The 27,914-nt window shown below is 39.8% G+C and overlaps 1 protein-coding gene across 3 annotated transcripts in view; it reads left to right on the top strand.

Annotated features, from left to right (window-relative positions):
* Positions 1 to 27,914, top strand: part of CDKL4 (cyclin dependent kinase like 4) — a 42,701-nt gene that overhangs the window by 616 nt on the left and 14,171 nt on the right. The window contains exons 1-4 of one of the 3 annotated variants that reach the window (XM_032881976.1): positions 203 to 264; positions 12,457 to 12,680; positions 15,691 to 15,812; positions 24,048 to 24,120. In XM_032881976.1, coding sequence (XP_032737867.1) covers positions 12,513 to 12,680; positions 15,691 to 15,812; positions 24,048 to 24,120 — 363 coding nt within the window. In that variant the 5' untranslated portion in view covers positions 203 to 264; positions 12,457 to 12,512. Of the gene's footprint in view, positions 1 to 202; positions 265 to 297; positions 316 to 12,456; positions 12,681 to 15,690; positions 15,813 to 24,047; positions 24,121 to 27,914 lie in introns of those variants that run through there. The other 2 variants (XM_032881979.1, XM_032881978.1) reach the window with 2 other exon arrangements.

Raw genomic sequence — 27,914 nt, 5'->3', positions numbered from 1 at the left:
ACCCGGGACGTCACGGCTCCGCCCGGAGGCTGCCCCTCCCGAGGCCCGGCGGCGCGGCCCGGGCTTCCCGTGCGGCGTGCGCTGGGGGACCGCTCCGGAAGCCGCCCGGCCCGCGCGCCCTGAGCGTCCGGTTGCCCCGGAGACGCCGCGGCCCTTCGCTCCTCAGTTGCTGGGCGGGTGGCGATCGGCTCGCAGGGACTTCCCCCGGGTCCGGACCGCTCCGGGTTGCGCGAGACGGCGTCGCGGCCGCCCCCCGACCACACCGTAAGTGGGGGTGCTGACGGAGAGAGGGCCGGGTCTGCAGGACGCGCCCAGGTGAGGGAAAGTTCCTGAGGGCAGGGGAGCGGGTTGGGGGGGAAGAAGGTGGGTGGCAGGCAGGGCGGAGGCGAGGGCCGGAGGTGACGGGGTGCTCCCGCCGGCCGCACACCCCACCTGCTGCGGCTCCCTAGGGGCGAGAGGGAGGTGCGGCCCGGGGGCGGCGAGTGCTGAGGTGGTGGCAGAGGGGACAGCGGGGGCGCACCCGCGTGCTGGGAAACCGTGTGTGGCCGAGAAGCCGGACTGCCTTTAAAGGGTCAAGATCTCTTTAGAGGCCTGGAAGTAAGGTGACTGTGCCAAGCTTCCAGATACGTGTACATGTGAAATGCGATGTTTTAAGCAAAATGAGTTTCTTGGGTTATGTGAATTATATGGTCTTCTGGTTTCCCCGGGGATGCTTTTAATGACTCTGATTGTACTACCGCCAAGACGTTTATTAACAGGTGCATGTACTTTTGAAGTTCTGTAATTCAGCGTTATGTTCATAAGACAGATGCAGAATGCGTTTGCAGCCCATTTTCTTGATCAGTTCTGTTAAATATGAATGCTACCAAGTTTGGGTGCACTGGAAACAACAGTAAAACAACATCGCACATTGTGACTTTAAGCCTGAAGAATTGAACTGGGCTTGGCCGGTCTTGAAAATGTCTCCTTGCTTCCCTCGATCCTAACACCACTGTTTACACCAGTTTCTTATAAATTTAAGATTAGGAGATTGGTGAATTTTTTTTTCACCCCATTACTCTCCCCTTCTTAATTTTGTTTTTCTTCCCCCCCCTTGCGTTCCATAGGCGTGCTTGAGCCCTCAGGCCGTGCTTTGTGATAAAATCATGGAAAATAATCTGCCTCCTAGTGTTTCCTCTGTTTCTGTGTGCATCATTTCCTTCTGACTAAGGAAATTAAATAGGAAACTCAAAGAATTTAATGATCCACTCAAGTACCTTATCTACTCGAATATCTTTCTGTATTTACCAGTGGGTCCAAGTCTATATCTGTTTTTGCCTTTGTACACAGAACTTGATTAATTTAACAGTCAAGTGTTTGGTAAATTTTGAAGTCAGGAGGCCCCATAGCCCAGAGGTACATAGGCTCAGCTGAAGGTCACTAATGACTATGTACAATATTTCCAACCAGTTTCATCTATTCCCTGTCAATGGCTCTATCACTGCTTGATCTTGATTTGCTGCCCAGATACTGTATTAACCATCAAAATGTGATTATTTCCTTTGCTGAAAATAGAAAATTATTTTTCGAATTAAGTGGCAAGGTTCGAGAATAAAATTATGTCAGGACTTCAACAGGGTGAGCACCTGGCACGTGCCAGCCACTGGGTGGAGAATGCAAGTCAGGTGTGATGAATAATGTGGAAAAAAGGAGTGGCAGGAGTTGTGAACACAGGATGTGTACAGAGAAAGAGCTTGCCTTTAGGAATTGGGGAAGGATGGGGCGCCTGGGTGGCTCAGTGGATTAGAGCCTCTGCCTTCGGCTCAAGTCATGATCCCGGAGTCCCGGAGTCCTGGGATCCTGGGATCGAGCCCTGCAACAGGCTCTCTGCTCAGCGGGGAGCCTGCTTCCTCCTCTCTCTCTGCCTACTTGTGATCTCTGTCTGTCAAATGAATAAATAAAATCTTAAAAAAAAAAAAGGAATTGGGGAAGGATAAAAGAAAGGACATTTGAGTTGAACTGCAGAAGATGAGGATTTGGGGGTCAGACCTTCTCAGCAGTGACATAAGCAGAGACAGATCTGAAAGTGTTTGGGAAAGAATCTCAGAAGCAATGTGGGAAAAGTACATTGGGACCAGAGTGTAAAAGACTGTAAGTATCCTACTATAATCTTTTTTTCATTCTGTGGCATCAGAGGCCATAAGACACTCTTGAGGAAGGATAGTATCTGATTATCTTGATGTTTGAGAAAGATGTTTTTGGTGTATTCAATGTAGATATGCAGAAGAAAAGTGAGTTATGACACTTCAGTCCCACCAAATGTAGATTTTTTAAATAGTTTAATCTTAACATAATTTCAAACTTGCAGGAAAAGTACAATGAACTCCCATACATCTACATTCATTAATTGTGCTCCATTTGTTTTATCATTTCTTTTCTGTCTCTCCATATATAAACACATGCACATTTATTTTTTGTACCTTTTGATAGTGTTACAGATACCATGTGCCTTTACCCTTAAGTAGTTCAGTGTCTATTTCCTAAGAATCAGGACATTTTCTTACATAACCACAATACAGATTGCCAGAATCAGGAAATTTAGTACCTCGTTCCACAGTCAATGGTTAGATTTCACCAGTTATCCCACTATCACTCTTGACAGTTATCCCATTCTAAGATTCATTTTAGGATCACACATTACATTTCCTTTTCATATTTTTTTAGTCTCCTTCCTTCTGGAACAGTACCTTGACCTTTATCTTACCTTTATCTTTTATGACCTTACCATTTTTTTAAAAATACAGGGCAGTTCTTTGTAGGATGCCAAAGTTTTGTCTATTTTTAAAATTTTTTTATTTTATTAAGATTTTATTTATTTGACAGAGACAGAGATCACAAGTAGGCAGAGAAGAAGGGAAGCAGGCTCCCTGCTGAGCAGAGAGCCCACGTGGCGGGGGAGGGGCTCAGTCCCAGGACACCAGGATCATGACCTGAGCTGAAGGCAGAGGCTTTAACCCACTGAGCCCCCCAGGTGCCCCAGTTTTGTCTATTTTTTTCTCATGATTCGATTCAGGTTTTGCATTTCAGGCAACAGTAACACTAAGGAGATGCTGGGTCCTTCTCAGTGGTGCATTGTCTTTTCTACAATTTCATGTAAATGGAACTATACAATATGTGTGTTGGGGGGAGTTGTCTGACTTCTTTCACATGGCATATGTCTTCAGCTTTTTTTTTTTAATGCTTATCACGTAATAGCATGTATCAGTACTTTCCTTTTAATGTTGAATGAGTATTTCATTGTGTGGATTTTCATTCATTGATTAATGGATATTTAGTTTGTTTTCAATTGAAGCTCTTATGAATAATGGTACTATAACATTTGTATGCATATCTTCATATAGGCATATATTTTTATTTTTCCTGAGTAGATACCAAAGAGTGGAATTGCTGTTTATGTTTAACTTTTATGTTAAATTTATGTTTAATTTTTAAGATATTACCAAACTGTTTTCCAGTGGGGCTGTGCCACTTAACATTCCCACCATTAATGTGTGAGAGTTCCAGATTCTATACATCTTTATCAATCCTTGATATTGTTAGTCTTTTGGATTTTACCCGTTCTGGTGGATGTGTGGTGGCATCTTATTTTGGTTTTAATTCATATTTCCTAATGACTAATAGCATCCTTTCATGCACTTATTAAACATCTGTATATCTTCTTTGGTAAAATATCTCTATTAATCTTTTGTCCATTTTGGGGGTGACTGGCTGGCTCAGTTGGTAGAGCATGCAACTCTTGATCTTGGGTTTATGAGTTTGAGCCCCATATTGGGGGTAGAGTTCACTTGAAAAAAATCTTTTGTCCTTTTTAACTTGGGTTATTTGGCTGCCTGTTGAATTATAAGAGGGCTTTATGTATTGTGTATACAAATCCTTTAATATTTTCTTCAGTCTGAGGCTTATTTTTTCATTTTCTTAATAAAACGATTTTTTTTGGAGAGCAAAAGATTATAATTTTGATGAATTCCATTTTATCAACTTTTTCTTTTATCATGCTTTTAGTGTCATATCTTAGAAATTTTTGCCTAACGTAAGATCAGAAAGATTTTTCTCCTTTGTTTTTATTAGAAGTCAGTAGTAGTTGCAGCTCTTACATTTTGGTATGTGATTCATTTTGAGTTCATTTTGGTATATTGCATAGGTATCTAAGTTTTTGTTTGTTTGCTTGTTTGTTACATATGGAACTCAATTTTCCTAGCATCATTTGTTGAAAACATTCTCTCTTCATTGAATTGCCATGGCATCTTTGTTGAAATCAATTAGCTATAAATAAAAAGGGTCATTTCTTGATGCTCTGCTCTGTTCACTGATATATATGTGTCTTTACGCCAATACCATATTCTTTTGATTTGCTATAACTTTATGGTAAAATTTGAAGTCAGGTATTATAAGTCTTCCCAGTTTGTTTTTAATTCCAGGTTGCTTTGGCTGTTCTGGTTACTGTGCATTTACATAGCAATCTAAGGTTCAACTTGTTAATTTCTACCCCCAAAAAAGTCTGTTGGGGTTTTTATAGGGATTGAATTTAATCTGTCAATGAGTTTATTCAGAACTGACATCGTAATTGAGTTTTCCAATCCATGAACTTGATATTTCTCTCCTTTTATTTATCTCTTCTTTCATTTCATGAGCAGTATTTTTAATTTTCAGTGTAGAGGTCTTACACTTCACTTGTTAAATTCATTTCAAAATATTTTATTCTTTTGATGTTATGATAAGTAGAATTAGTTTCATTTCATCTTCAAATTGTTGCTAGTGCATAGAAACACAATGTTATTGTATTGATCATCTATCCTACTACATTGCAAACTTGTTCATTAGTTCAAGTTGTTTTTTCATAGATTCATTAGGATTGTTTGCTTATAGTGTCGTGGCATTTCCAAATAATGACAGTATTAGTTTCCATTTCCAATCTGTACAACCTTTAATTTCTTTTTCTTGCTTTGTGGCAGTGGCAAGAACTTCCAAAACAATGTTAAATAGAAGTGGTAAAAGCAAAATCATTTTTCCCAGTCTTAAGGGGAAAGCATTGTCTCTCCCCCTTAAGCAGGTTAACTCTACATTTTTCACAAATGTCTTTGAAGAATTTCCCTTCTATTCCTGGTTTGTTGAAAGTGTTGGCTTTTGTCAAATGCTTTTTTCAGGTCTATTGGGATAGTCATGTAGTTTCATCTTTATTCTGTTATTATGGTGTTACACATAACTGATTTTTAGATATTAAACCAACCTTGCATTCTTGAAATAAATTCCACATAATCAGACATATAATCCTTTTCATATATGTCTGGATTTGGTTTGCCAATTATTTTGTTGGGGATTCTTGTATCTATATTCATGAGAATAATGGTCTGTAGTTTTCTAGTAATTTCTTAGTCTGCATATCAAAGTAATATTGGCCTTATGGATTGAGTTAGGAAATGTCTCCTCTCTTTTATTTTCGGGACTAGTTTGTGAAGAATTAGTATTAATTCTTCTTTTGAATACTTGGTAGAATTCACTTTTGAAGCCATCTGACCCTTTTCTTTGTGGGCGTATTTTTTATTATTATTCAATTTCTTCATTTGTCACTTTAAAGTCTTTGTCAGCTAAATAAAATATCTGGGTCCATTCAGAATCCATCTTTATCGTCTTTTTTCCCCCCTGAATATCAGGCACACTCGTTTTTCTTAGTATGTCTCATTATTTTTTTAACTGAAAACCGGACACGTTAGATAATTTATCCATGCTGGATTCCAATTTTCTCCTGAGGGCTTTTTTTTGTGGGTTTGTTTTTTGTTTTTGCAACTTGCCTGTATTCCAGAATCTATCTCCTTCCAAGTGTGGGACTGTTGATGTCTGTGTTCAGTTTTTTATTTTTTTAGCCTGGCTCTCTAGGATTCACCATTGTCTGCCCAATAATTTGGGCAGCAGCGGTACCTAAATAACTCTAGCCATCGTCTTTCACCCTCTTCTAGTGGATCTTTGTGTGGGTTGGAGACTGCATTCATTATGCATTCATAGTTCAGTCAATCCTCAGATCTGCTTCAGCCTTAACTTCCTTCAGGGCCTTCCCTTATCTTCCCTATGCATTCCTCATAGTTTCCCAGTCAGCCAGAGATATGCAAAGCCAACCTAACCCTTCTATGGTTCTTTCATTTCCATGATCTTCCCATAAATTTTTGGCTAGTCTGTAGCTCACCCCTATTGGAACCACATCCTTAGGTTTGCAAAGCTGTGGGTTTTTTCCTGTTTGTTTCCTACTGAATTTGTAAGAATTTTACTGACAGTATTGTCACAGGTTTTCAGCCTGTCTCAGGTTTGAGCTATGTCGAGTACATTTTCTCTTGGAGTAAGGCTTCTGGTTCATGGCCAGTTCACAGTGGTAGAACTACTGCACCTGCTGAGTTGAGGGACAGGGTAGAGGAAGAAAGGCAGCAGACCCTGGTAAGAAGCCACAGACTCCCACTGTACTTAGTGGAATTCTAATTTATCATGAATAAATACTTCTCAATTTGTTTCTTGCCTTTGATTGATTTCCAGAGCCTACAAATTATTATGGGTTAATTTTTGTTCTGGTTTTAGTTTTGTTGTTGTTGTTTTTTTTTAAATTTTCTCTGGTCTTGTGTTTTAGGAAGAGGATTCACCAACCTCTTTACCCCACAGTAGTCAAAGTCAGACCCCTGGTGCTTTTTCATAGGATTTAAAAAAAAAAAAAAAAAAAAAGGATTTCTTATATAGAAACCATTCTAAATTCTCAGTCTCTAGGTAAATTTTTGTAAACTCTGTTTTTCTGGAAAATTATCCATTTCAGGGGCACCTGGGTGGCTCAGCAGGGGGCCTGCTTCCCCACCACCGCCCCCCCGCCTGCCTCTCTGCCTACTTACGAACTCTCTCTCTCAAATAAATAAATAAAATCTTTAAAAAAAATAAAATTACCCATTTCATAATTATCCATTTCATCTAAGTTCTCAGATTCATCTTTATAGATGCTTTATAGATGCCTGCAAAGTAGCCTCAGTCTTTACTCTATCATATTGTTTTATATTATAATTTTTATGTGTACAGTGTTAATCTGTGTTTCTTTCTCTATGTATTATGTTTGATTTTTATTTCTTACACTTCTTCGGGTATATTCTTAACACTTCTAGTTCCTGCTTTCTTTCTTTCTTTTTTTTTTTTTTTTTAAGATTTGTTTATTTATTTATTTGACAGACAGAGATTACAAGTAGGCAGAGAGGCAGGCAGAGAGAGACAGGAGGAAGCAGGCTCCCTGGGATCATGACCTGAGCCTCAGGCAGAGGCTTAACCCACTGAGCCTCCCAGGCGCCCCAGTCCCTGCTTTCTTATTTAACTTTTATTCTCTGGTTTGTCTGTTTTTAATGGTATATTTTACTCCTCCAACTATTCAGTTATCAATGAGTTTATTCTGCTTTCTTCTTTCCCCTCCATTTCTTAAACATATTTTTAATTGCATTACTTTCTACAGTCAGCAGTAGTGTGTAACAGTGTAGAAACATAACATTTCTAACATCTAGAAACATTTCTAACATTTATATGTTATTCTTCCACCCTGTCCTCACCTTTGCTATAGCCTTCAATGAAGTATGTTAAACGCTTACTGTAAATCTCTTCCTGAAGTTTTCCCAATCAGCTCTTGGTTGAAAGTTATCACCTTGTAGATTCTTTGAGAAGGTTCATGAATACAGTATTCCTGGAGGTCCTGCATATTTAAACTGTATCTATGACTTTGGTACTTGAAGGACAGCTTGGTTGAATGTAAAATCCTGGCTTTCACTTTTTTCTCTTGAATTTCTTCAAAAGGCTGCTATATTTTTCTGTGGCATGGTATATTCTCTTGACAAGTTTGATGTCACTCTCATTTTCCTACATTTCAGTTTAGTCTTTGTGCGTACAGAATATTTTCTTTGATAGTTTTATTCAAATACATCTTTGAGTTGATTGTTCTGATTCCATTTTCCCAACTACTGATGGGCCTTTTCAGTATGTATAATCTGATCTTACTTTGTTGCCAGAAAAATTTCATAGTTTATAGTTTCAACTATTGGTTCTGTTCCACTGTTTTGTTTTCTTCAGAGACTCTGGATACATATGTCGGGTCTTCTTTGCCTGTCTTCCATTTCAACCACTTTCTCTCTAAACTTTCTTACTTTGTCTTTGTCTCTTCTGTCTTTTGTATCTTTCGTCTCTTCCTTTGTCCCTTATTTTGTCTTTTTCTTCTCTTTCTTTCCTAAGTTCAATCAACTCTTTTTTTTTCTTTTTCTTTTTTTCCTCTCTCTCTCTCTTTTTTTTTTTTTTGGTTTGGTTTTGTTTACTTCTAGTCTTATTTGAATTTCTGATTCAAAGTGGCTTCTCATGGAGCATCTGTGTGGCTCAGTCAGGTAAGCTCTGCCTTCAGCTCAGGCCATAATTCCTGGGTCCTGGGATTGAGCACCACAGAACCTGATTCTTCCTCTCCCCCTGCTTCCCAGCCACTTGTGCTTTCTCTCCCTCTTTCTCTCTCAAAAAATAAAATCTTTAAAAAAAAAAGTGGCTTTTCATATCTCCAAATGAATGTTAGAAGATATTTAAATCAGTTTGGAGTATTGTGTTAGTTTTCTTCTGCTTCATTGTTAGGTTTTTTTGGAATGATTTTTATCAATGAAAATGTCCAATTCTCATTTCTATTTTCTTCTAATAGTAGATTTATTTGGAGACTGCTTTTCTCTATTTTATAATTTCCTAGGCATATTTTGTCCTGTAATAATTAACAGTAATCCTAGCTTAAGAAAGTCCTTTCTGTCACTGTAACAAAGTACAGCTTCTTTAATGAGTAGCACTCTTTTTTTTTTTTTTTTTTAACTTAGTGGTAAAGAGATTTGCATGTCCTTCAGTTTTGGGGTTCTCTTTTGTCTTGCAGTGGCACAAATTTATCCCTCTTGCTTCTTTTTCCTTTCCTTTCCTATCCAGTCTCTGACAGAGATCGGATAAGTCTCTGACAGAGATCGGATAAGCCTCTCCTTTCCCTCTTGTTCAAGATTAGTGTCCCACTAACTGATGCTCCCTCAGTTTCCATGACTTTTACATCCCTTCCTGGTGGCAAATGCTCTGATCTACCAGGACACACTTAATATTTTTACACTTGTGATGTATTTTCTCTTCAGGGGATGGAGGGGGAATGATTTTAAGTCTATCTTGGGCCCTTCGTTTCCTCTTCTCTCTTCTTTACAGTTTTTCCAGATCCCACCCCATTCCTGTATCTGCTCTTGCAAAGGCTTATAGTGGAACCTTAAGAGATATCTCTTCCAGAATTTGGAGTTTACTTTTCTACTTAAGTTTTTAAATTCCTCTGTCTTCCTGTTATTTTGCAAGCATTGCATTTATCTGGTTTTATTGTTCTGGTTGATTTCTACAGCTTTGAGAAAGCTATGTGAAAAGATTTGATTTAGACAGCTGCCATTATCCTCAGCTCTCTTGAAGTTCTCCACCATATACATCTTCACAAGCCATTTAGGTATAATGTGGAACAGGTTTGAGAACTTTGAGTAGGGGTAGAGGATAAGAAAGAAGGCAATTTAAAACAAATGGATTTTGAGATGATTCTATTTGTGTAGAGATAGTCATCAAACAGATAGTTGGTCTGTACCTCAGGTAAGATATTAGGAATTACTGCTTCTTACTCTGGTAGAGTCCCTAGTAAGCTGCGATTAGATCCATTAATCCCTTTGAGGAATTTCTGCCTTGGTCTAATTCCTGCCTGCATGCTCACACTCATCTTCCAGGAATATATAAGGGCTTCAGAAAACAGGTACTATTTAGATGTTTCCAGATAAAGTACTATTTTCTGGTGCTTTGTTTCATCATATTCAGAAGTTTGGTTGATAGGACTGTGAGAGATCTAAATATTAGTCTGAGAACTCAATCACTAATAAGCCACTTGGGGAAAAAAAAGAAAATCTTAGATCAATAGATCAAATCATCTACCTACAGGGAAATAAAATAGTACAGACTTAAATATCATAATTAATCTTTTTGGCATATTCATAGTTTATTCCAGTAACCATAGGGCTTATCAAGCTGGTTAAATTCATAAATCCACAAAGATTTATACCAATAACTTTCTAAAGCAAATTCCTAGTTTCTACTGTTTTCTTCCCTGTCACTTAAAACTAGGCTAAAGAACAAATATATGCATGTTTGTATCTAAATACATTTAAGAGAATAATATCTATGTAACAATTCAGTATAACTAATAGAGTTTTCAGAACTTAATCTGTGATGAATTTTCCATGTTTTTAAAGTGTGTATGCTTCCGTTTTCTCCCTTTCATAAGAGGGAGAATAAAATCTACAAAAATATATATATAGCATTGTAGAATAGTTTAGTAATAGTCATTTACCCAGGCAAACACTTTTCTCAGTTGTGTATTTCTGTGGTGGCAAGTGAGTGTAGATGATTTCTTTCTCATTGAGACAATCTACAGATGGAAAAGATGTTAGTGAAGGAAAAGAAAAAAAAAAAGGAAAGGGTACTCATTTGAAACATGAGAAATTTAAAAAGTGGTCAACTCTTTCACTTGACATTTTGTTTTTACTAAGACCCGGATTGTGCATTCTTTTGAATTAACTGAGAGGCAGCATAACATAATGATTCAAGTTGGCATCTCTGGAATCTGACTGACTGGGTTTGAACTCCGTATTTAGCTTCATTTTGCCTTGATTTTCTCATCCACATAATTGAATAAAAATAGTACTTGCTTACAGAGTTTTTGATGCTCCCTTCAATTTTGCACCTGAAGGGAATGCCTCACTCACCTCACTAAAATCCTGGCCCTGAGGTCTGTTCTGCAAATCAGGAAATTAAGGCTCAGCTATTATTTGACCTTTGCCCGAGATCATGTGCCTATTCAACACAAGAGATTTCAAACTCAGAAAGCCCTAACTCTGAAGCCTCACTCTTTCAACCCTTTGTTGTCTCTGCCAAATAAGCTTATCTACTACCACTTGGGCAGGTGGGAGCACCAAGCAACACGATGGGATTGCCAACAGAGGTGTTCCTAAAGGACAATGCTAGTAATGGAAATGAGGAGAAAAGAAGACAGATGGATTGCTAAACCCTTTTCAATGGTTATAATATAATAAAGATCTAATGTTAAAATAGGAATTGAAATAAGATGCTTTGGACAGATGGCTGAGGAACCTACTAAGTTAAATGAGAATTTCAGAATACAAGTGTTCATTGACATTGTCAGAGAAGCCATTTTTCTTGAAGTTAAGGAAGTAGGGAGGGAATACAGTGTGTTTAGGACTGTAGCATGGTATGAATGGGAACTTCCAGGGACAATATCTAACAAATGATATGTAACAGTGGTTAATGACAATTAGGCATGTAGTTAAAATAAATTTCAAGACCAAGGAGCTCCTTACAGACGGCATTATTAATTTTTATAGAGTATGACCATTCACTGCCTTAGTGGGAAAGAGCTATGTTAAGAGGTTGGACTTTACCACCTGCAAATGTAATGCTCAAACAGCAGTAGGCTGCCAAATATCTACTGTGCTAGTCAAACGATTAAACTTTTAAAAATGAAAAAAAAAAAAATAGTACTTGCTTCATAGAATAGTTGTACAGATAAGATGTAATTTTCATAGGACAATGTTAGTTAAGTATTTTTAGTTCCTAGACTCATTTATTTAATAATGTTGGCCTTATTTGTTATTTAATATGTAATCTGATCGCCACATAATTCATGAGTGGGTGAGGCAGGACAGAAAAATTAAATATTTCCATGGAAATCTAGATGAAAGAAAGCATTCATGAAAAATTAGAGAAACCTGTCTTCTTCTTTTGTGCTTTTTATTTTCTTTGGGAAATTTAAGGATCTGTTCTTTCATACATGTAAAAGCTAAGAGCAATAAATGATGTGCTAAAAAGATGTTACTCTTTGTAATGGCTGCTTTGTTCTACAGTCCACATTCACTCTTTCTTCTCTCCACCAGGGGGAAGTATAGTACTTTGTATGTGTCTTGTTCTCAGGTCTTTCTAGTTCTCCAAATCCCAGAGGTGAGGAGGGAAAAGGTAAACACTGAATGTGAGAGTATGAGATGATCCTTAGCTGGATTTTACAGCACCATATTTTCATCATTTACTTGAGGATAATGAAAATAGACTAGACAAGGTTTCTTTCCACAAATCCTTTAATTCAGCTGAGGTAAATGCAGACCTATTATAAGAAATATGTGAAATCTTTGCAGTAGCTGGAAGAACCACATAAAGCCGACTGAATTCCCAAAATAATGTTCAAATGTTTTTTGAGTATATTTAAAAGTAATTGATGGAAATAAGCCTTTGGCACCCTGAGTAAATCGGTTTCATGTACGACAAGACTGGGAGAACATTGTCCTTGATCACTTGACTAAGCTGAGTCATCTTATTTTCCAGGTGTAACATTGTGTTGCAAGTCAATCAATACAGTAATTTAAGTCCTGTCAACTATAATGGAAAAGTATGAAAAATTAGCCAAGATTGGAGAAGGGTCCTATGGGGTTGTATTCAAGTGCAGAAACAAAACCTCTGGACAAGTGGTAGCTATTAAAAAGTTTGTGGAATCTGAGGATGATCCAGTTGTTAAGAAAATAGCACTAAGAGAAATACGGATGTTGAAGGTAGGTTGACTTTCTCTGTATATCTATAACATCATGGTACTGGAAGACCTATGTATGCCAAAATTACAATTTCAATGAATTTTAAAGTGATTTTTTTTCTAATTGGACTTAAATTTCTTGGTATCAGCAACTATGGAAAATAAATTGATTATTACTTTGGACTTTGGCAGTTCTGATATTGAAATACCTCTATTCTGGTTGGTAAATATTCACTGTCCTAAGTCCTTCAGCCCAGTGTTTGCCCTCCCTGTCCCCTTTCTTGGCCTTTCTCTGCCCATCCCCCTCCCAGATCCTTCTCCCCACAAACGCAACTATAAGAACATCTCCTGGCACAGGAGCCCACAGGACTGTACCGGTGCCCCTGTAGGCATCGAGATGGAGTGGTCCTTCCTGCTCTCCACTGGTTCTTAGGCATATTAAGTATCTCCCCCATCTATGTATACACATTTCCACAAGGATTTTGTTAGTTGTGTTGTTTTGTTTTGTTTTAAGTAATCTCTATGCCCAATGTGAGGCTTGAACTCAGGACCCATAGATCAAATCACAGTCTCTACAGAATGAGTCCTCCCAGTAGGTACCCCTAAAGTTGTTTTTACTCTGAAAGGATTTGACCTGTAACATTTGTAGGTCTTCAATGTAAATGCTTTCCTATCCTAGAACTCTTCTGTTTAGACCCATAAAAGAACTGGGGATGCTTCTCATCCAGCATCCTTATCTTATCAGAGAGGAAAGTGAGGCACAGACAGCACTTCTCAAACATTAATGTGGAGAATTAATGTGGGAATTCCCCAGGGGACTTTGCTAAAACGCAGATTCTGAGTCAAAGGTCCATGGTCAGCCCGAGATATGGCATTTCCAGCAAACTGCCCAATGGCAAAGAAGGTGCTGGTAGACTACACTCTAAATAATAAAAGTGTGATTTCCTCAAGAACACACAGCTGACATTTACTTCCGACGTGGGTCATCTTTTTTTAGGAAAACCCCAGAAATCGGTTTTTAGGGGAAGATAATAATGATCATATTATCTGTCCTTCTAAGTATTATTTGCAGTAGGTTTCCTCAAACTAATAGTAGTTTAAAATATAAGTTAGTATACACGGGGTTTTCAAGAGCACATCCATCATGAAAACCGGTCCGCTGTTACCTCACAGCCGGCAGAGGGCGCTGGTTAGCCAGCCAACTGTCCCAGCGAGAAGCTACAGGGTGTGTCTGAACTCGCTGTGCGTTGTTTTCCAATACTAGCAATGCTTTTTATCCACCACCTCCCTCCTCTTCAAGACTGCAAGGAAGGTTAACGCTCAGGGAGTACCTCCCGGGTCACAATGCCCAAATGTAAGAATGGACATTAAGGTAAAAAGTAGCCAGATTCCACCTCAGCTTGGTGCCTGGTGATGGTTCTCTTAACGTACCTCTTGCCAGCTTTGATATGTCACACGCCGCAGGCCCTGAGCAGACTCGTTCCGTGATAAATTTACCTAACCTTCCTCACATCCTCCTATTATTTATTTAAATGTGATTTGATTTCTGTCCTCCTTATTACCTGCTTTACTTATATAAGGCACTGTTTCTCTGGGCTAAGTTGATTTCGTTTGCAAAGGGGATACAAATTGCTTATCTACCCAAAGACAGATTTGACCAGGCTAGCTAGCATCTACGAATCCCGAACTCTCCTGGTAAAGACACCGTTTCACTTCCGTCGTGTGGTTTTCAGTGTAGCACAAAGCCCCTGGCTTACCTGTGTGAACTGTTTGCTCCATTTTGCGTTTCTGCTCTCGGCAAATCGATTTTGTGCTCTAGGCATATTTTTAATATGTAATAGAGTCCTTTTACCCAAACTGTTGAGCACATAGTCGCAAGGTAATTTTTTTCCCCCTCACACCATGTTTACAGATACTGAAGTAAAGGATGCTATCGGTCTTGGGCCTGCAAAATATTTATGCAGCTCTCACTATATGCAAAATATTGTGTTCCCTCTATATAGATATCCCCCCTGAGTAAGTAGTATAGGGTTTGAAAAGTGATGTATCTAATACACCAGGGAAAAAACAGGAAAGATGAGTTCTATATAAGTGGGAGTGATCAGATATCCTGGTTTATAGCTTTTGTCCCAGAGTCCAGTCTAATTAGCACCCTCTTTCAAAAGCCTCCTGGTTTGTATGCTAAATTGTATGGTCACCCTAGACTTAGGCAGGGTGACCATATCCCTGTTTGCCTAGGACAGTCTTGTCTAATACTCCGTACCCGAATAGGATGGTAAATTATATACTCTATGGTGGGTTATCTTACATAATTAGAATTTTTCCTCTGGTTTACAACATTAAACAGAGGCTGCCTGTGAAATGTTTCATCTTGAGATAGAATTTAATACATAAAAGAAATCTAAGCATAAGAGAAAACAACAGAATCAGAGAACAGAACTGAAAATATAAACAAATTAAAAACATACTTTAGGGACTCAATAGGCAATTTAATCAAATTTGGAAGTTGGGATCTAGTATTTCTGAGAGCCAACACTAAAATCCAGACTCTGTTTAAACCTCTTGACATTTATATTAAATCCGTGGCAATATGCAGGCTAAATGGGGATTGATATTTTTTATAGCCTTTTACTCAATAACTCCATCTCCTCAGTTTTTTATCCAGGTTCCTTTATGACTTGGATATTTAGAATTTTCACTAAATCCATAAAGTATTTATGGTATCAGTACCTATATTATATGTTGTGTGCTTTACTTGCTATCTCCGGAGAGATTCAAGCAGTTTAATTACCATCTGTTACAGGTACATTAGAAGGAGAAGAAGAAAAATGTCTCCTTTTTTTTTTTTTCAACCTTAAGTGTCTATGATTCTTACTAAGAGTAGTTTCTCTTGTGAGTAACCATAATAAAATTATCCACAAGAGATGCACAGAGAATGATAAACAAGGCCTTCTGTTGTTTAAACTGTAGGGATCTGAGGAAAAACTATCAGGAAAAACAAATCACTGAACTTTTTTTCAATTCCTTTGCAGCAATTAAAACACCCAAACCTTGTGAACCTCATTGAGGTGTTCAGAAGAAAAAGGAAAATGCATTTAGTTTTTGAATACTGTGATCACACACTTTTAAACGAGCTGGAAAGAAATCCCAAAGGGTAAGTAATCTGGAAACTGAAGCTCTGTATGGCTACTCGATTTCATTATATGTGAAATTAACTGTAGCAAATTTCAGATCTGAAGCACACCTCTCTTTCTACCAAGATGTATCTTCTGGCTATCGCCTCCCATCTTAGGATGTGCTCAGAGGGAAACAAATATTAACCTAGAGTAAAAACATTAGGAAAACATATCAACTGCAGATAAAAATCATAATACATTTCAAGGCTAACTTGTGTACAGGCTTACCTCGGAGATATTGCAGATTTGGTTTCAGATCACTGCAATAAAACAAATATTGCTATAAAGGGAGTCAAATTTTATGGTTTCCTAGTGCATGTAAAAGTTGTTTACATTATATGGTAGTCTATTAAGTGTACGATAGCGTTACATCTAAAAAAAAGTATATACCTTAATTTTAAAATATCATATTGCTCTAAAAATGCTATCATCTGAACTTTCAACGAGTCATAATCACTGATTGCAGATCAGCATGAAATACAATAATAATGAAAAAGTATGAAATATGAGAATTACCAAACACAGAGATTCAAAGTGAGCAAATGCTATTGGAAAAATAACAACCTTTCCTTCAGGATGTATTTAGCAGCAAGGATTCTCTCTCTCTCTCTCTCTCTTCCCCTCTCTGTCTCTTTTTAAGTTTTATTTTTTAAGTAATCTCTATACCCAACATGGGGCTCAAACCCATGACCCTGAGACCAAGAGTCTCACACTCTTCCACCTGAGCCAGCCAGGCACCCCCACAGGGATCTCTGAACTACCCACTTTTCACTCTTTTTGAGTCTTAAAAGTGTGTAAGTGTATTTTTAGTCTTATAAGTGTATACATGTGCTTTTGGCCCACCTGAGACTTGGATTTACATAGGGGAATACAACTAGGAAGAGTGCAGAACATGCAACCCTTTTTTATGAAATGCCAGGTACTTCCATATAATAGTGATTAATTTAAGACATCCACCTGCCTCCACTCCCTTCCTACTTGAATAACAGCCAAGAGAGTGTAAACCCTGCGAATAGCAAACTGAGGTAAACAACCAGACTGCATACGTACCAACCCTATTTGAGCCCTTTGTTTATTGGGGGTAAATTCACAGTTTGGAGCAAACACTGGTGTGAGATATGAGACAATCAACCTAGAGGACATGTGGGATGAGCTGTGGGGTGGTGAGCTGAAGATCAAGAGACATGAGGACTCAATTATCTGATTTAACACCAAGATGGTGGAAGTGTACTGCTACCTGTCCGATGAAACCTTTGGTGTCCTCTACTTTTTGGATAAGAAGAAAAGCACTTGTTAGATCAACACTTGAGTACTGAGTACTGACACTGCGTTGGACTTGCTCAAGAAAGAAACTGCATGTATGTGCAGCAGCCGAAATTGGCATCACCTGATTAAACTTAAAATGACCTATTCCCATTCTCTAAGACCCTCTGAGTTCTACAGTAAGTACAAAGAGTAAGTTAATTAGCAATGTGACAGAAACTGCCTCCCTGCCAGAGGAAGGATTTTCCTTCCCATTGCACTATGTATAATGGAATAATCCTTCCTTCAAGAAGCTTAGGATCTAATGAGGAACCAAAAATACAAAGAAACAATTATAAGCAATTATAGCATTATAAAACTAACGGGTTTACCAAACTTCAGCTGTCCACTCCACTTCTGGCTGATAGGAGCATGTTATACACACCCATAAGTCAGACTTCAGCTTAATTTTAGCTTTATTGAGGTATAATTGACATATAAAAGGTTTGAATTTCTCTCCCAGTTAACTGTTCATAGAAAATTTCCCGTAAGACAGGGTGTGGTTTGGTGGAAAGATGGCCGTGAATCATGAGTACTGAGAAGTACATTAGTGAGGGTTGCACAAGCAGCACGTCCCAGATTATCCTTTCTTTGAAATGGCTTCCTGATTTCAGTGGGGATCATGGGATCCCTGGATGACAGAGGCCAAGTGGTAGTTCTTCATGTCAAGAATTGCGGTGACAGGCAACAGAGCCATAGTGATGATCAAAATGGTTTAATTGATCATACGTTCTCTCGAACCAAAACAGATGGGCAGATCACTAAGGTTCTATTTTTCTATAAAAACTGGTAACTAGAGGCTTAACTTGCGTCACCACAATAGGCAGTTCACAGAACCTGGGCCTTGTGACTTAAGGGAAGATGGCTTTCCTTGAGGAGTGGACTGGCAATAACATCACACATCTGCACTTAATTCTTCCTCTTAGCCTGCCCCAAAGTACTCTGTAGCCATTCACCAGAACGCGTGCTGGGAAAAGAAAAATAGCCTATCTTTCAGGAATTGATGGCCAGGCTCTGAGGTAAAACCAGTCACCAATGACCTTGAAAGCCACTGAGGTCAGTTTGGGGGTAATGGGGAGCAGGAAGCAGGAAGAGTGGTGGTGAATGAAATCTTGACTCAAATCCACCTCACCGTAGTCCTAGTAGGTCCACAAATCCATCCTTGAGATTATTTCCCCCTTTCCTAACTGGATAGTTGAGAGAGATACACCAGCAGATGGAAGAAGAGCCAGCTGGCTCTGGGCCAAGGAATGAAAGCTACCATGGTAGGAAGAGCCCAGTGGAAGGGGCTGCTGTGCTGCGTTTTCTTTACCAAACTAGAAAACCAAAAGCCATACTACGCATCTGGGGAAGAGCAGGGCTTGACGCTATGAGGACCTTGAGGAGGCACAGCTGGGAGGTAGGTGAGCTTGATGCGTACGAAAAATCCTCTCCAACGCTCATATCGCCTCAGATCTTTGGATCTCCTCCTCCTCATTTTACTAATGAATTTCTGGCGTTCAACTTCGATTGCCATCGGCAACCATTAGCCAGGTTTCAATCACCAGTTTAGCAATCAGCTCGACTCATTGCTAGCTGCTCCAGGTAGTCTGGTGAAACTGGAATCTCTAGGAAGTGCGCCCATAGTGTTACAATCGGCCCAGGCTAAACTCTAGTTCTTCCTCTCTGGTCCTACATCAGTGAAATCCATGCTCACAGGCATTCCCCATTGTAAATTAGCAGCATCTCAGAGTTCTTTTTGCCGTGTAAACCCTTTCCTCTGTTTGACTTTGTAGCAGGCCCCCTGAGACACGCTCGACTGTGACTTTAGTTAAGGTTTGGAGACCTCTCAAGGTCTGAGAAGAATCCCCGTGCGGCACAGCTACTCAAGTGAGAGCATTAGAAGGTTCTCGTCAAGGCAAAACCAGCCTCATCATTCGAGTTGGGGGACTGGTTTGCCTGAGACGGGATGGTTGGTGGGAGCTGGGGTGCTTTCAATTTCATGAACACTCCCGAGGGTCACATTTCAATTCTTGAGGTATAGGCAGCTCTTTCTCAGTTAATTCACTGAGAAGTTAATTAACCTCACATAAGTTAAATTTGTGTTGTCACTTAGCACCCTGAAGGATTATTCTCCGTGTTTGATTCTTCAGTCATTTCACGTTATTCTTATAGGTCCATGAAGCGAGTCCTATAGATACAAGCAATAACGGGTTCTGTTACGGTAAGCATTGAAACTTCCGGTTTCCTAACTGTGCATTGAGCAAAGATATTAGAGCCCTAACCCCGTCCTTCTTAAATTTGTCATTAAGTTAGAGCCAACCCGCCCCACTTCTCTTGTATTATTTATGTTTCCCATATTGTTCTGTCACGTTCAGAGACAGGCTTGCCTTGAGTAGGCATTTTATTCCAGATGATGACAGCTGATTTAACAAGTAGTTCATCTCTGGGTGCCCATCTACCAGCTAGTTGAGTCCCTAATGGTAGTTAGTGATTAACTCAGATAGCCAATCCCCAATCCCCAAGGCCTTAGTTCCTGGCCCACATCCACTTCTGGTATCACATTCTGAACGGTTCAGGATTCCACAGGAGAATTCACTCCAACTGGCTTAAGCAGAAAGGGATTTATGACAGGGTGCTAGTTTATAATTTCCGAGAGTGCCAGAGAAACGCGCTTAGTGAAGTAGCTACTAGATACCAGGTACCACCCTCGACCCCAGAGCTACACTAGTGAACAAGACAGAGTCCCTGAACTGAGCCCTGAAATGAAGGAAAGCACAGGGAGGGGTTAGAGAATGCCTCGGGAGGGGAGGAGAAGGAATAATAAACACAAAGATCTGGAGGCGTAAACAGGCCGGGCCTGCTCAGGGAACGGAAACCAGTGGGGCTGGGGAGGAGTATCTGTGGGAAGACGGGAGGGGACAGAAGGGAAGGAGGTTAACCCAAGTGACCACGTGAAGGGGCTGGCAGACCTGAGACAAGGTTGGCTTGTAGTCTCAGATAGCAAGGGTTTACTGAGGACTCATTTTGTCTGGGGTATGGACAGTGGACATCAGGTTTTCCCATGGTCAAGTCATATAACGAATTAAGGCAAAGATGAGGAGTCCTGATGGCAGCAGCAGAATCCCTCCAAGTGACAGAGCACAGCCCCTGAGCAGTCCGGTCTGAATTCCCCCATCGTGACCCCCTCCTTCGTCTTGTGCCAGGACATCTAGTGTTTGCTCTCAGGCCTTCACTGCTCCTTGCGGTATTTGTCTCTGCCCTCACCCAGCGTCTAATACTTGAACACCGAGGGGCGGCTGACTTCTTCTGAAGCTTTTATTTCACCCCAAAACACTTTGAAACCTGCTGCCTGTGGCTGAAACGTGTTGCAATCCTCTATCTTTCTGGAATGAGCCCGGTGTGAATCTGTCTTCTCTCCGATAACTATCTTCTCTTTATGAGATCGGTGGTATGTGTTTGTAGCCGGTATTTTGGACAGAAGTTGTGTTTCCTGTGATGGAACCTGCCTTCTGGGAATCGGAGCTCTTCTGTTCAGAGCAGAGCCGTGACTCATCCCGGGAGATGCCACGAAGCAAACGTTCCTCTTCGACAGCAAGAGTTCAGGACTTTGCCACAGCATTCGTTCATGTCCAAATCGATGTTATTAACATAGAAACTTCAGTTCCACCAGTCTCTGAACCTTCACCCTAACTCGTTTCCTGATTCCAGGACTTGATCCCCCCGTTCCTGCAGTGCTTGGATCCCCCCCAGCATTCCATGTCCACGTGCATCGGGCTCATGTTTCGCTCGCAGGCTCTTGCAAGACCTGAAATCCATTTCCCTTCCCTCCACCGCCACCGCTCTAACCAACATCACCACATCTCACCTGCATTGTTAAGTCAGCTGCCTCATAAATCGTCCTGTCTCCACTCAGCGTGCAGAAATCCACTCTCCATATTCTGCCACTTGTCTTCTTGAGTCCTTTCAATGACTTTCCTTTAGACTACCTACCCAGATCTGTAAGGCCCTCCATGACTTGGCCCCTGCCAGCCTCACCAACCTCTTCACTCATGCTTTGGCCACACTGGCCTCCTAACTGTTGCTCCCACATACCCGTTCTTTCTCACCTCGGGGCTTTTGCCATTCTCCTGGGGGTCTTCTCGTCCTTCTAGAGGGTTTCAGGCCCATCCACTGGCCTCACCTGATCTCACACCCTCATTTCCTAAACCTATGGAGATATGAAAACCCAGACTCTCAGGAGATAGTCTTAATGAACTTACGTGGCATTGTTCCATCTGTACACATGAGAAAAACTGCAGGCACAAATAACTTACCCAAGGTTCTAAAACTTGGAAGCAGCACAGCTGGGATTTGAACTCTGCCTCATAGGGCTCAAAATGGCTTTACTCATCTTTTTCTTATAAAAACATTAAAGCAATGTTGTCTGTGGCATGGCTCTAGGCGAAGAGGGGAGAAAGATCAGGTTTATCAGAATTCAGGTAGGGGCACCTGGGTGGCTCAGTCAATTAAGCCTCTGCCTTCAGCTCAGGTCAGGATCCCGAAGTCTTGATTTTGAGTCCGTATTGGGCCCCCTTCTCAGTAGGGAGCCTACTTCTCCCTCTGCCTCTCCCACTCCCTCTGCTTGTGCTCTCTGTCTTTCTCTCTCTGTCAAATAAATAAATTAAATTAAAACAAACAGCCTTAAAAAAAAAGACTTCAGTGCAGGAAATAGAAATGGCTCTAGACACTTCTAGCAGAAAGAGATTTAATATTGAGAATTTGGGGCTTTCACAATATTAGTAATACTTAATAATTAGAAGAGCTGGAGTCAGAGGGCTGCCACCAGACCACAGGATATCAGGACTGTGCCACCATAACTGTGACCTGAAGTCAGAAAACTGCCCTGAGGAGAATCCTTCCACATACTGTTGTTGTTTCTCAGCAAGTACCGCAGATTTCCTCGGTGAGCTCTTGTATCTGGTTCGATGCCCAAGTCACACACGGGCCATCCCACGCCTCTATGAGACCAGCATCACCTGCAGGATGAGTTTAATTTTTAAAAAGGGATCTAAACATATGATTTAAATTTCCAAGTATGATAAAACATTAAGGCCGAGTGATGGCTATGTTTGGAATATTAGATCATTTTAAACTTTTTAATTAAAAAATTCTTACAGTAGACACTTAGCAAAAGACATCTTGTGTTTCAGATTTTCGAAACTATGCAAACAGCCACCCCATCCCCACAAACACAGTTGAAAAACAACGCGTGGGTAAAAATATGTGCAGCACATATGCAGACTCTGGTATATAATGAGTCTTCATGAATCAGTTTTAAAAAGGGTAAACAGACCCCAGTCAAGAAAGACATAAAGACCATGAACACGAAATACTCAAAAGAAGACACGTCATGTCCAATAATCATGTGAAAACAAAAGTCGCTAATAGTGAAATGTCAACGAAAACCAAAATGAGCTATCTTTTTATTTTAACCACAGTCTGACGAACAACAATGGTAAAACCAGATGTCGGCAAGACAGTGAGGAGATAGGGACTTAAACGCACAGAGGTCCGGTGGGCAATATGCAACTGAAGGCGCCATTATGGGACAGTGATGTGAACCATGGAAAGGCATCAAGAGAAAGTTAAAGGGAATGTAATTGCTATAATTTATAGAGATGGTGACACCAAGTAGACTACTCCCAGACAAATGTGAATTGCCCAGATCTCCAATTCCCCAGTGAAAAATACCTTCCAGTATTTCCAGGATCCTGCAGGGACAAGAAGCACCCAGCCTCTCATTCTCATGGGACACAGGTTCTCCCTGGCCTCCCTGGCTGCGCACCTGCCTGCTCACCAGGTGTAAGAAACTTACACAACTGCAGTACATACTCGAGTGTGTTTCCAAATTGCTGGAAGTCAGTCTTTAAGTATGCTTTCCTTCCTGCAAAACCAGGTTTTAGGTCTATCTGAAGGTCACATCTGCAGGATCAAAATTCAACATGTGCCTACCACTGGTCCTAGAAATACCACTTCTAGAACTTGCCTTAAAAAGATAATGGCACAACTGTAGTAAGATGGATGATTATACATATTTTGTTTCTAGGAATGAAATTGAGTCAACCTAATTGCTCACCAGTGGGAACTAACTAAGTAGATTATGACACATCCATGTAATGAGACCACAAAATAGACGTAAACGCATTAGTACTTATACCTCTACACATATATATGCTTCCTGAAAGAGGAGGGGGGAAGTTGCAGAGAATGAAATGTGTGACTAGCCAGCTGTGAGAGACAGTTCTTCATGGATATACTCTTTAAATTTTAAATTTATACTCTTTAAATTTTGAGCCATATGAATGCATTTATTTAAAATTAAAGGAACATCTGTGTGGCTCAATCTGTTAAGCATCTGACTCTTTTGGCTCAGGTCATGATCTCAGGGTCGTGAGATTGAGCCCCACACTGGCCTCTGTACTGGGCATGGAGCCTGCTTAAGATGCTCTCTCTCCCTCTCCCCGTCTCTAAAAATAAATTGAAGTTTAAAAGTAAATGCAGAGGAAAAAAAGTAATAAATGCAGAGAGAGACACAGAGAGGGAAAGAAACAGAGGTGCCTGCCTGAAGAGAAAGTTTGGGGTAATAAGTTCTGAGTCAACACTTTCTACTCCTTTACTTTGCAAGACTGTTTGGATTTTTGTGATGAGCATATACCATTTCTACAGATATCTAAAATTTTCTAATTACGAAAGAAAATTATGTATCTATAATGAAAACACAGTAAACCAACTTCCATGAACACGTGCAAAAAAAAAATATCCCCAGCACCCTTTGCACCGTGTTTGTTGGCCACTGCAGGCCCTCACCCACTGCATTTCTATCCCCAGCTCCTGTTCCTGGCTCCCCTTCTTAGGAGTTTTTATTTCCTTTTTAATTTTCTTTCCCCCAGAGTTGCTGATGGAGTGATCAAAAGTGTATTATGGCAAACACTTCAAGCTCTTAATTTCTGTCATAAACATAACGTAAGTAACATTTTCCAACATATTTGTTAATGTCTTCTTTTCTTCTAAATAGCTCAGGGATCGCCTTAAAGAGCTAAAGATGGAGGGAAAGGAAGAAAGTCACAAAATATGGGAAACATAATCCATGGCTTTTTTTTTTTCCAATTTCCATGAAAACCAAATATTCCTTATGAATTAGAAGCTTGTGTGAACTCAGTGTTCCTTCCGCCCATGGCACTTGGTTTGATTTTGTTTTTATGTTTTTTGAGTCTTTTATTCTCCAACAGGGCCCCTTCCTCTATCCTTTAAAAAATATATATATTTAGCATTAGTTTTTTAGATCCATAGTTCTCAAACTTGAGCATGCATCAACACCCCTGGAGGTCTCATTAAGATACGGTTTGCTGGGTCCACCCGCAGAGTTTCTGATTCCATAGGTCCAGGGTAGGGCCCCAAGAATTTGCATTTCTAACATTTGCCCAGTTAATATTGAAGCTGCTGGTCCAAGAAACACACTTTGGATACTACTGTGTTCTAGAAATCATTGCAGCTGATTGCTTTGTATGTGTCATTTAACTTGTTCTTTCACCTGTATTTCCAGTAAATTAGTACTTGTGTCTAGAGACTTGATCATTTCGGGTTCAGTTTTTCAGACAAGAATATTTCATATGTAATGCTGTACATGTCTTCTTGCATCAACATCATGAGGCATATGTCAGCTTGTCTCACTTTTGATCATCTTGAAATAGAGTAGTGGGTTTAAGAGCTATTAGTTTGATCCTCTCCACTATGAATTTCCTGATCAACCGTTGTACTTGATGACTTTAGCCTTCATTGATGATGACTGCCTGTATCTAGTATTTCATTAGGGTTAAAAGATGGTGATTTTCAAATTCTATTATCTCTTCTGCATTTATTAATTTTAATTCTATGGAGAAGAACCCACCCTGATGGACTCTGGCTACTGTTAAATATAATATTCAGAATGATAAGTTCATATCTTAGCAGCCTCCAAGAGTGAACAATGAAGGTTTTAGAGGAATGTAGGCATCATTACAAATTTATAGATCTTATACATTTGATGTATTTCAATCCTTTGCAATCATGGTTCTCTCTGATGTTCAAATTGCCCATCTTGGGCCAACGGGAGCTTCTTTAAGTTGGTTTCTGGGGAATCATTGCTGTAATGATAGTTTTTAAAAAATAACTCTAGACCTTTTGAGTTGGTGCCTAGAGAGAGGCAGTACCTGGGCAGGGATACAGGATACCAATATGGTCAGTTTTGATGCCAGCAGAATGTCTATCATAGTCTAGGACTGCTGGAAAAGAATGCAAAATCATGGAAATAAATTTCAATACTTAGAGGAAGCTTCCCTTAGTTTTAAGAAAGTCAATGAAGAGTTTGTTAGGAACAATCAAAAGCTTACATTTTCTATTAATAAAGTATTGAGCTGGGGCACCTGGGTGGCTCAGTCGGTTAAACATCAGATTCTTGATCTCAGCCCAGGTCTTAACCTCAGGGTCGTTAGTTCAAGCCCCGCATTGGGCTCAATGCTGGACGTGGAGCCTACTTAAAAAAAAATAAAAATAAAAAATATTTTGTTTACAAGATACATAAGCCTGGTTTTCATGATGCAGATGCTTTCAAATACATACTAAAGATGACACTGAATTAAAACCACATCTCAGGGCACCTGGGTGGCTCAGTCAGTTAAGTGCCTGCCTTCAGCTCAGGTCATGATCCCGGGGACCTGGGATTGAGCTCTGCATCGGGCTCCCCACTCAGCAGAAAGCCTGCTTCTCCCTCTCCCTCTGCTGCTCCGCTGCTTGTGCTCTCTCACTCTCTCTCCCTTTCAAATAAGTAAATAAAATCTTTTTAAAAATTAATTAAACCACATCTCTGTTGCTTTCTACCATGTTATCAGAAGTCTTAAAGCTTACCTCAGGTTCTTGTAGGAGTCTTATGGGTAATTAAAATGATTTTTTGAAATTTTGTATACCATAAGTGTTTGTCCTTTATCCCTGTAGTCAGACACTTTCCTCTGTACTGGGTTATACACTTGAATGCAGTGTCTGTGCTGATTTCTCTTTGTATCTCCTCAACACCTAGTATGGATCTCTTTATATAAAAGGTGCTCACTCAATAAATATTTATTGAATAACTGGATGAATGAATGAATGAGTCAAACAACTTACCTACTGGTTGTGACTTACTATTCCCACCAGACCCAAACATTATTAGAGCTCAATGCAACTGCCATCATTTCTCTCCTCAGAACAACAGGTTCTGTATCTTAAGTTTTAAAGCCTCCTGTTGATAATCCATGACCTCTATTAAAAAAGGATAATTTTTCAGATGAACTTCCTTCCTCCAACATGGGAATTATTTCTGAACTCTGGTTATGCTATGGTTAGCCTAAAGCGCATGCAAAGGAAAAAATTTAGGTCAGATGAAAGCTGTTACAATACTACATCTAAAATCTTTATCCTCTCCTTATTTTTAAAGGAACCCTCATGATATTCTCAATAGAAAAGGCAATCTGTCCCAATGGCGTTGCTGAAAATTCACAGCTTTCAACCTATGGAGACCATGACTACCTTATTCTCTCCAGAGTGGTGATCCTAACCAAGACAAGGAAGGTTAAAGTAATAAGGGAATAAGGTCTTATTAATAGAGACCACCTGGAAGCTCATTAGAAATGCAGAATCTCAGGCCCACCCTAGATCTGAATCAGAATCTGCCTTTTAACAAGATCTCCAAGAGATTCATATGCTCATTATATTTGAGAAGCACTAGACTTAAGAAAGTCCAGTTCTTTCTTTTTGTTCTTTCTTACCCTCTAATATTGCTAGAATGAGTTAACTAAAGTGACCCATTTCGTGTCATTATGAACTCGTGGATTTGTGTATACCTGATATATTAGACAAAAAGAACTTCCTCTCAAAATGACAAAATTGCAGTGACTTCCAGGATGTGCATATCAGGCTGCAACATCCATCATTATCTGGTTAATACTAATGTTCTGGTTGTGAAGAAGGAGGTCCTTTTCCGCATGCTGTATCAGTACCCGTCTCTAAAGCTCAAAGAGGACAACCTTTTGAGATAATAGAAAACTATTATTTAGGAGCGTCTGGCTGGCTCAGTTGTTGGAGTGTGCGATTCCTGATCTTAGGGTCATTAAGTTCGAGCCCCACATGGGGTGTAGAGATTACTTTAAAAGTAAAATCTTTAAAAAAGAAAAGAAAAGAAAACTATTATTTGATCAGGTTGTACAAGAAGCAATTTGTGAAAGTTCTGGAGTTTCTTAAAGTTGAGGGTCAACCTCTTCTTGTTGACTTGCGAGCCATTAAAAATGAGATTACACATTAGCCAAAATAACCCAACTTGAACAATATTTTCTAAAAGCTGTGTATGCAACCCAAGTTATTTTAAAATTTAAAAAAAAAAAAAAAAAAAACCTTCTGTCACACTGACTTGCAGGTTTTTTGGTCTTTGGTGGAAAGCAAGCTGATTGCCAGAGGCACCGTGAGTGCGCACTGAGAACAGCTTGGCAGCAGAGAAAGCAAATGCGGTATGACTAAGCGTCTGCCGTTCTCCGTGCTTGACTTCCTACTGTTCCAGGCAGTTTTGCCCTCTTTTGCTTTCTTCAGTATCCTCTTCCCCTCTATCAGTAGCTTCTCTTACCTGTACCTATACCAGTAATTTTTCTGTTTCCTTGGGAAACATCAGTACTTGATTTGACTTTGTGGGTTTTTTGGTGGAAAATAAATTGCTAAAAATTTCACATGGATTTGCATTAGATCCAAAAATTGTA

The sequence above is a fragment of the Lontra canadensis genome, unplaced genomic scaffold, assembly GCF_010015895.1.
Source record: "Lontra canadensis isolate GAN:19392208 unplaced genomic scaffold, GSC_riverotter_1.0 scaffold78, whole genome shotgun sequence".
In the NCBI taxonomy this organism is placed as follows: Eukaryota; Metazoa; Chordata; class Mammalia; order Carnivora; family Mustelidae; genus Lontra; species Lontra canadensis.
This window is presented reverse-complemented; position numbering and strand designations above follow the sequence as displayed.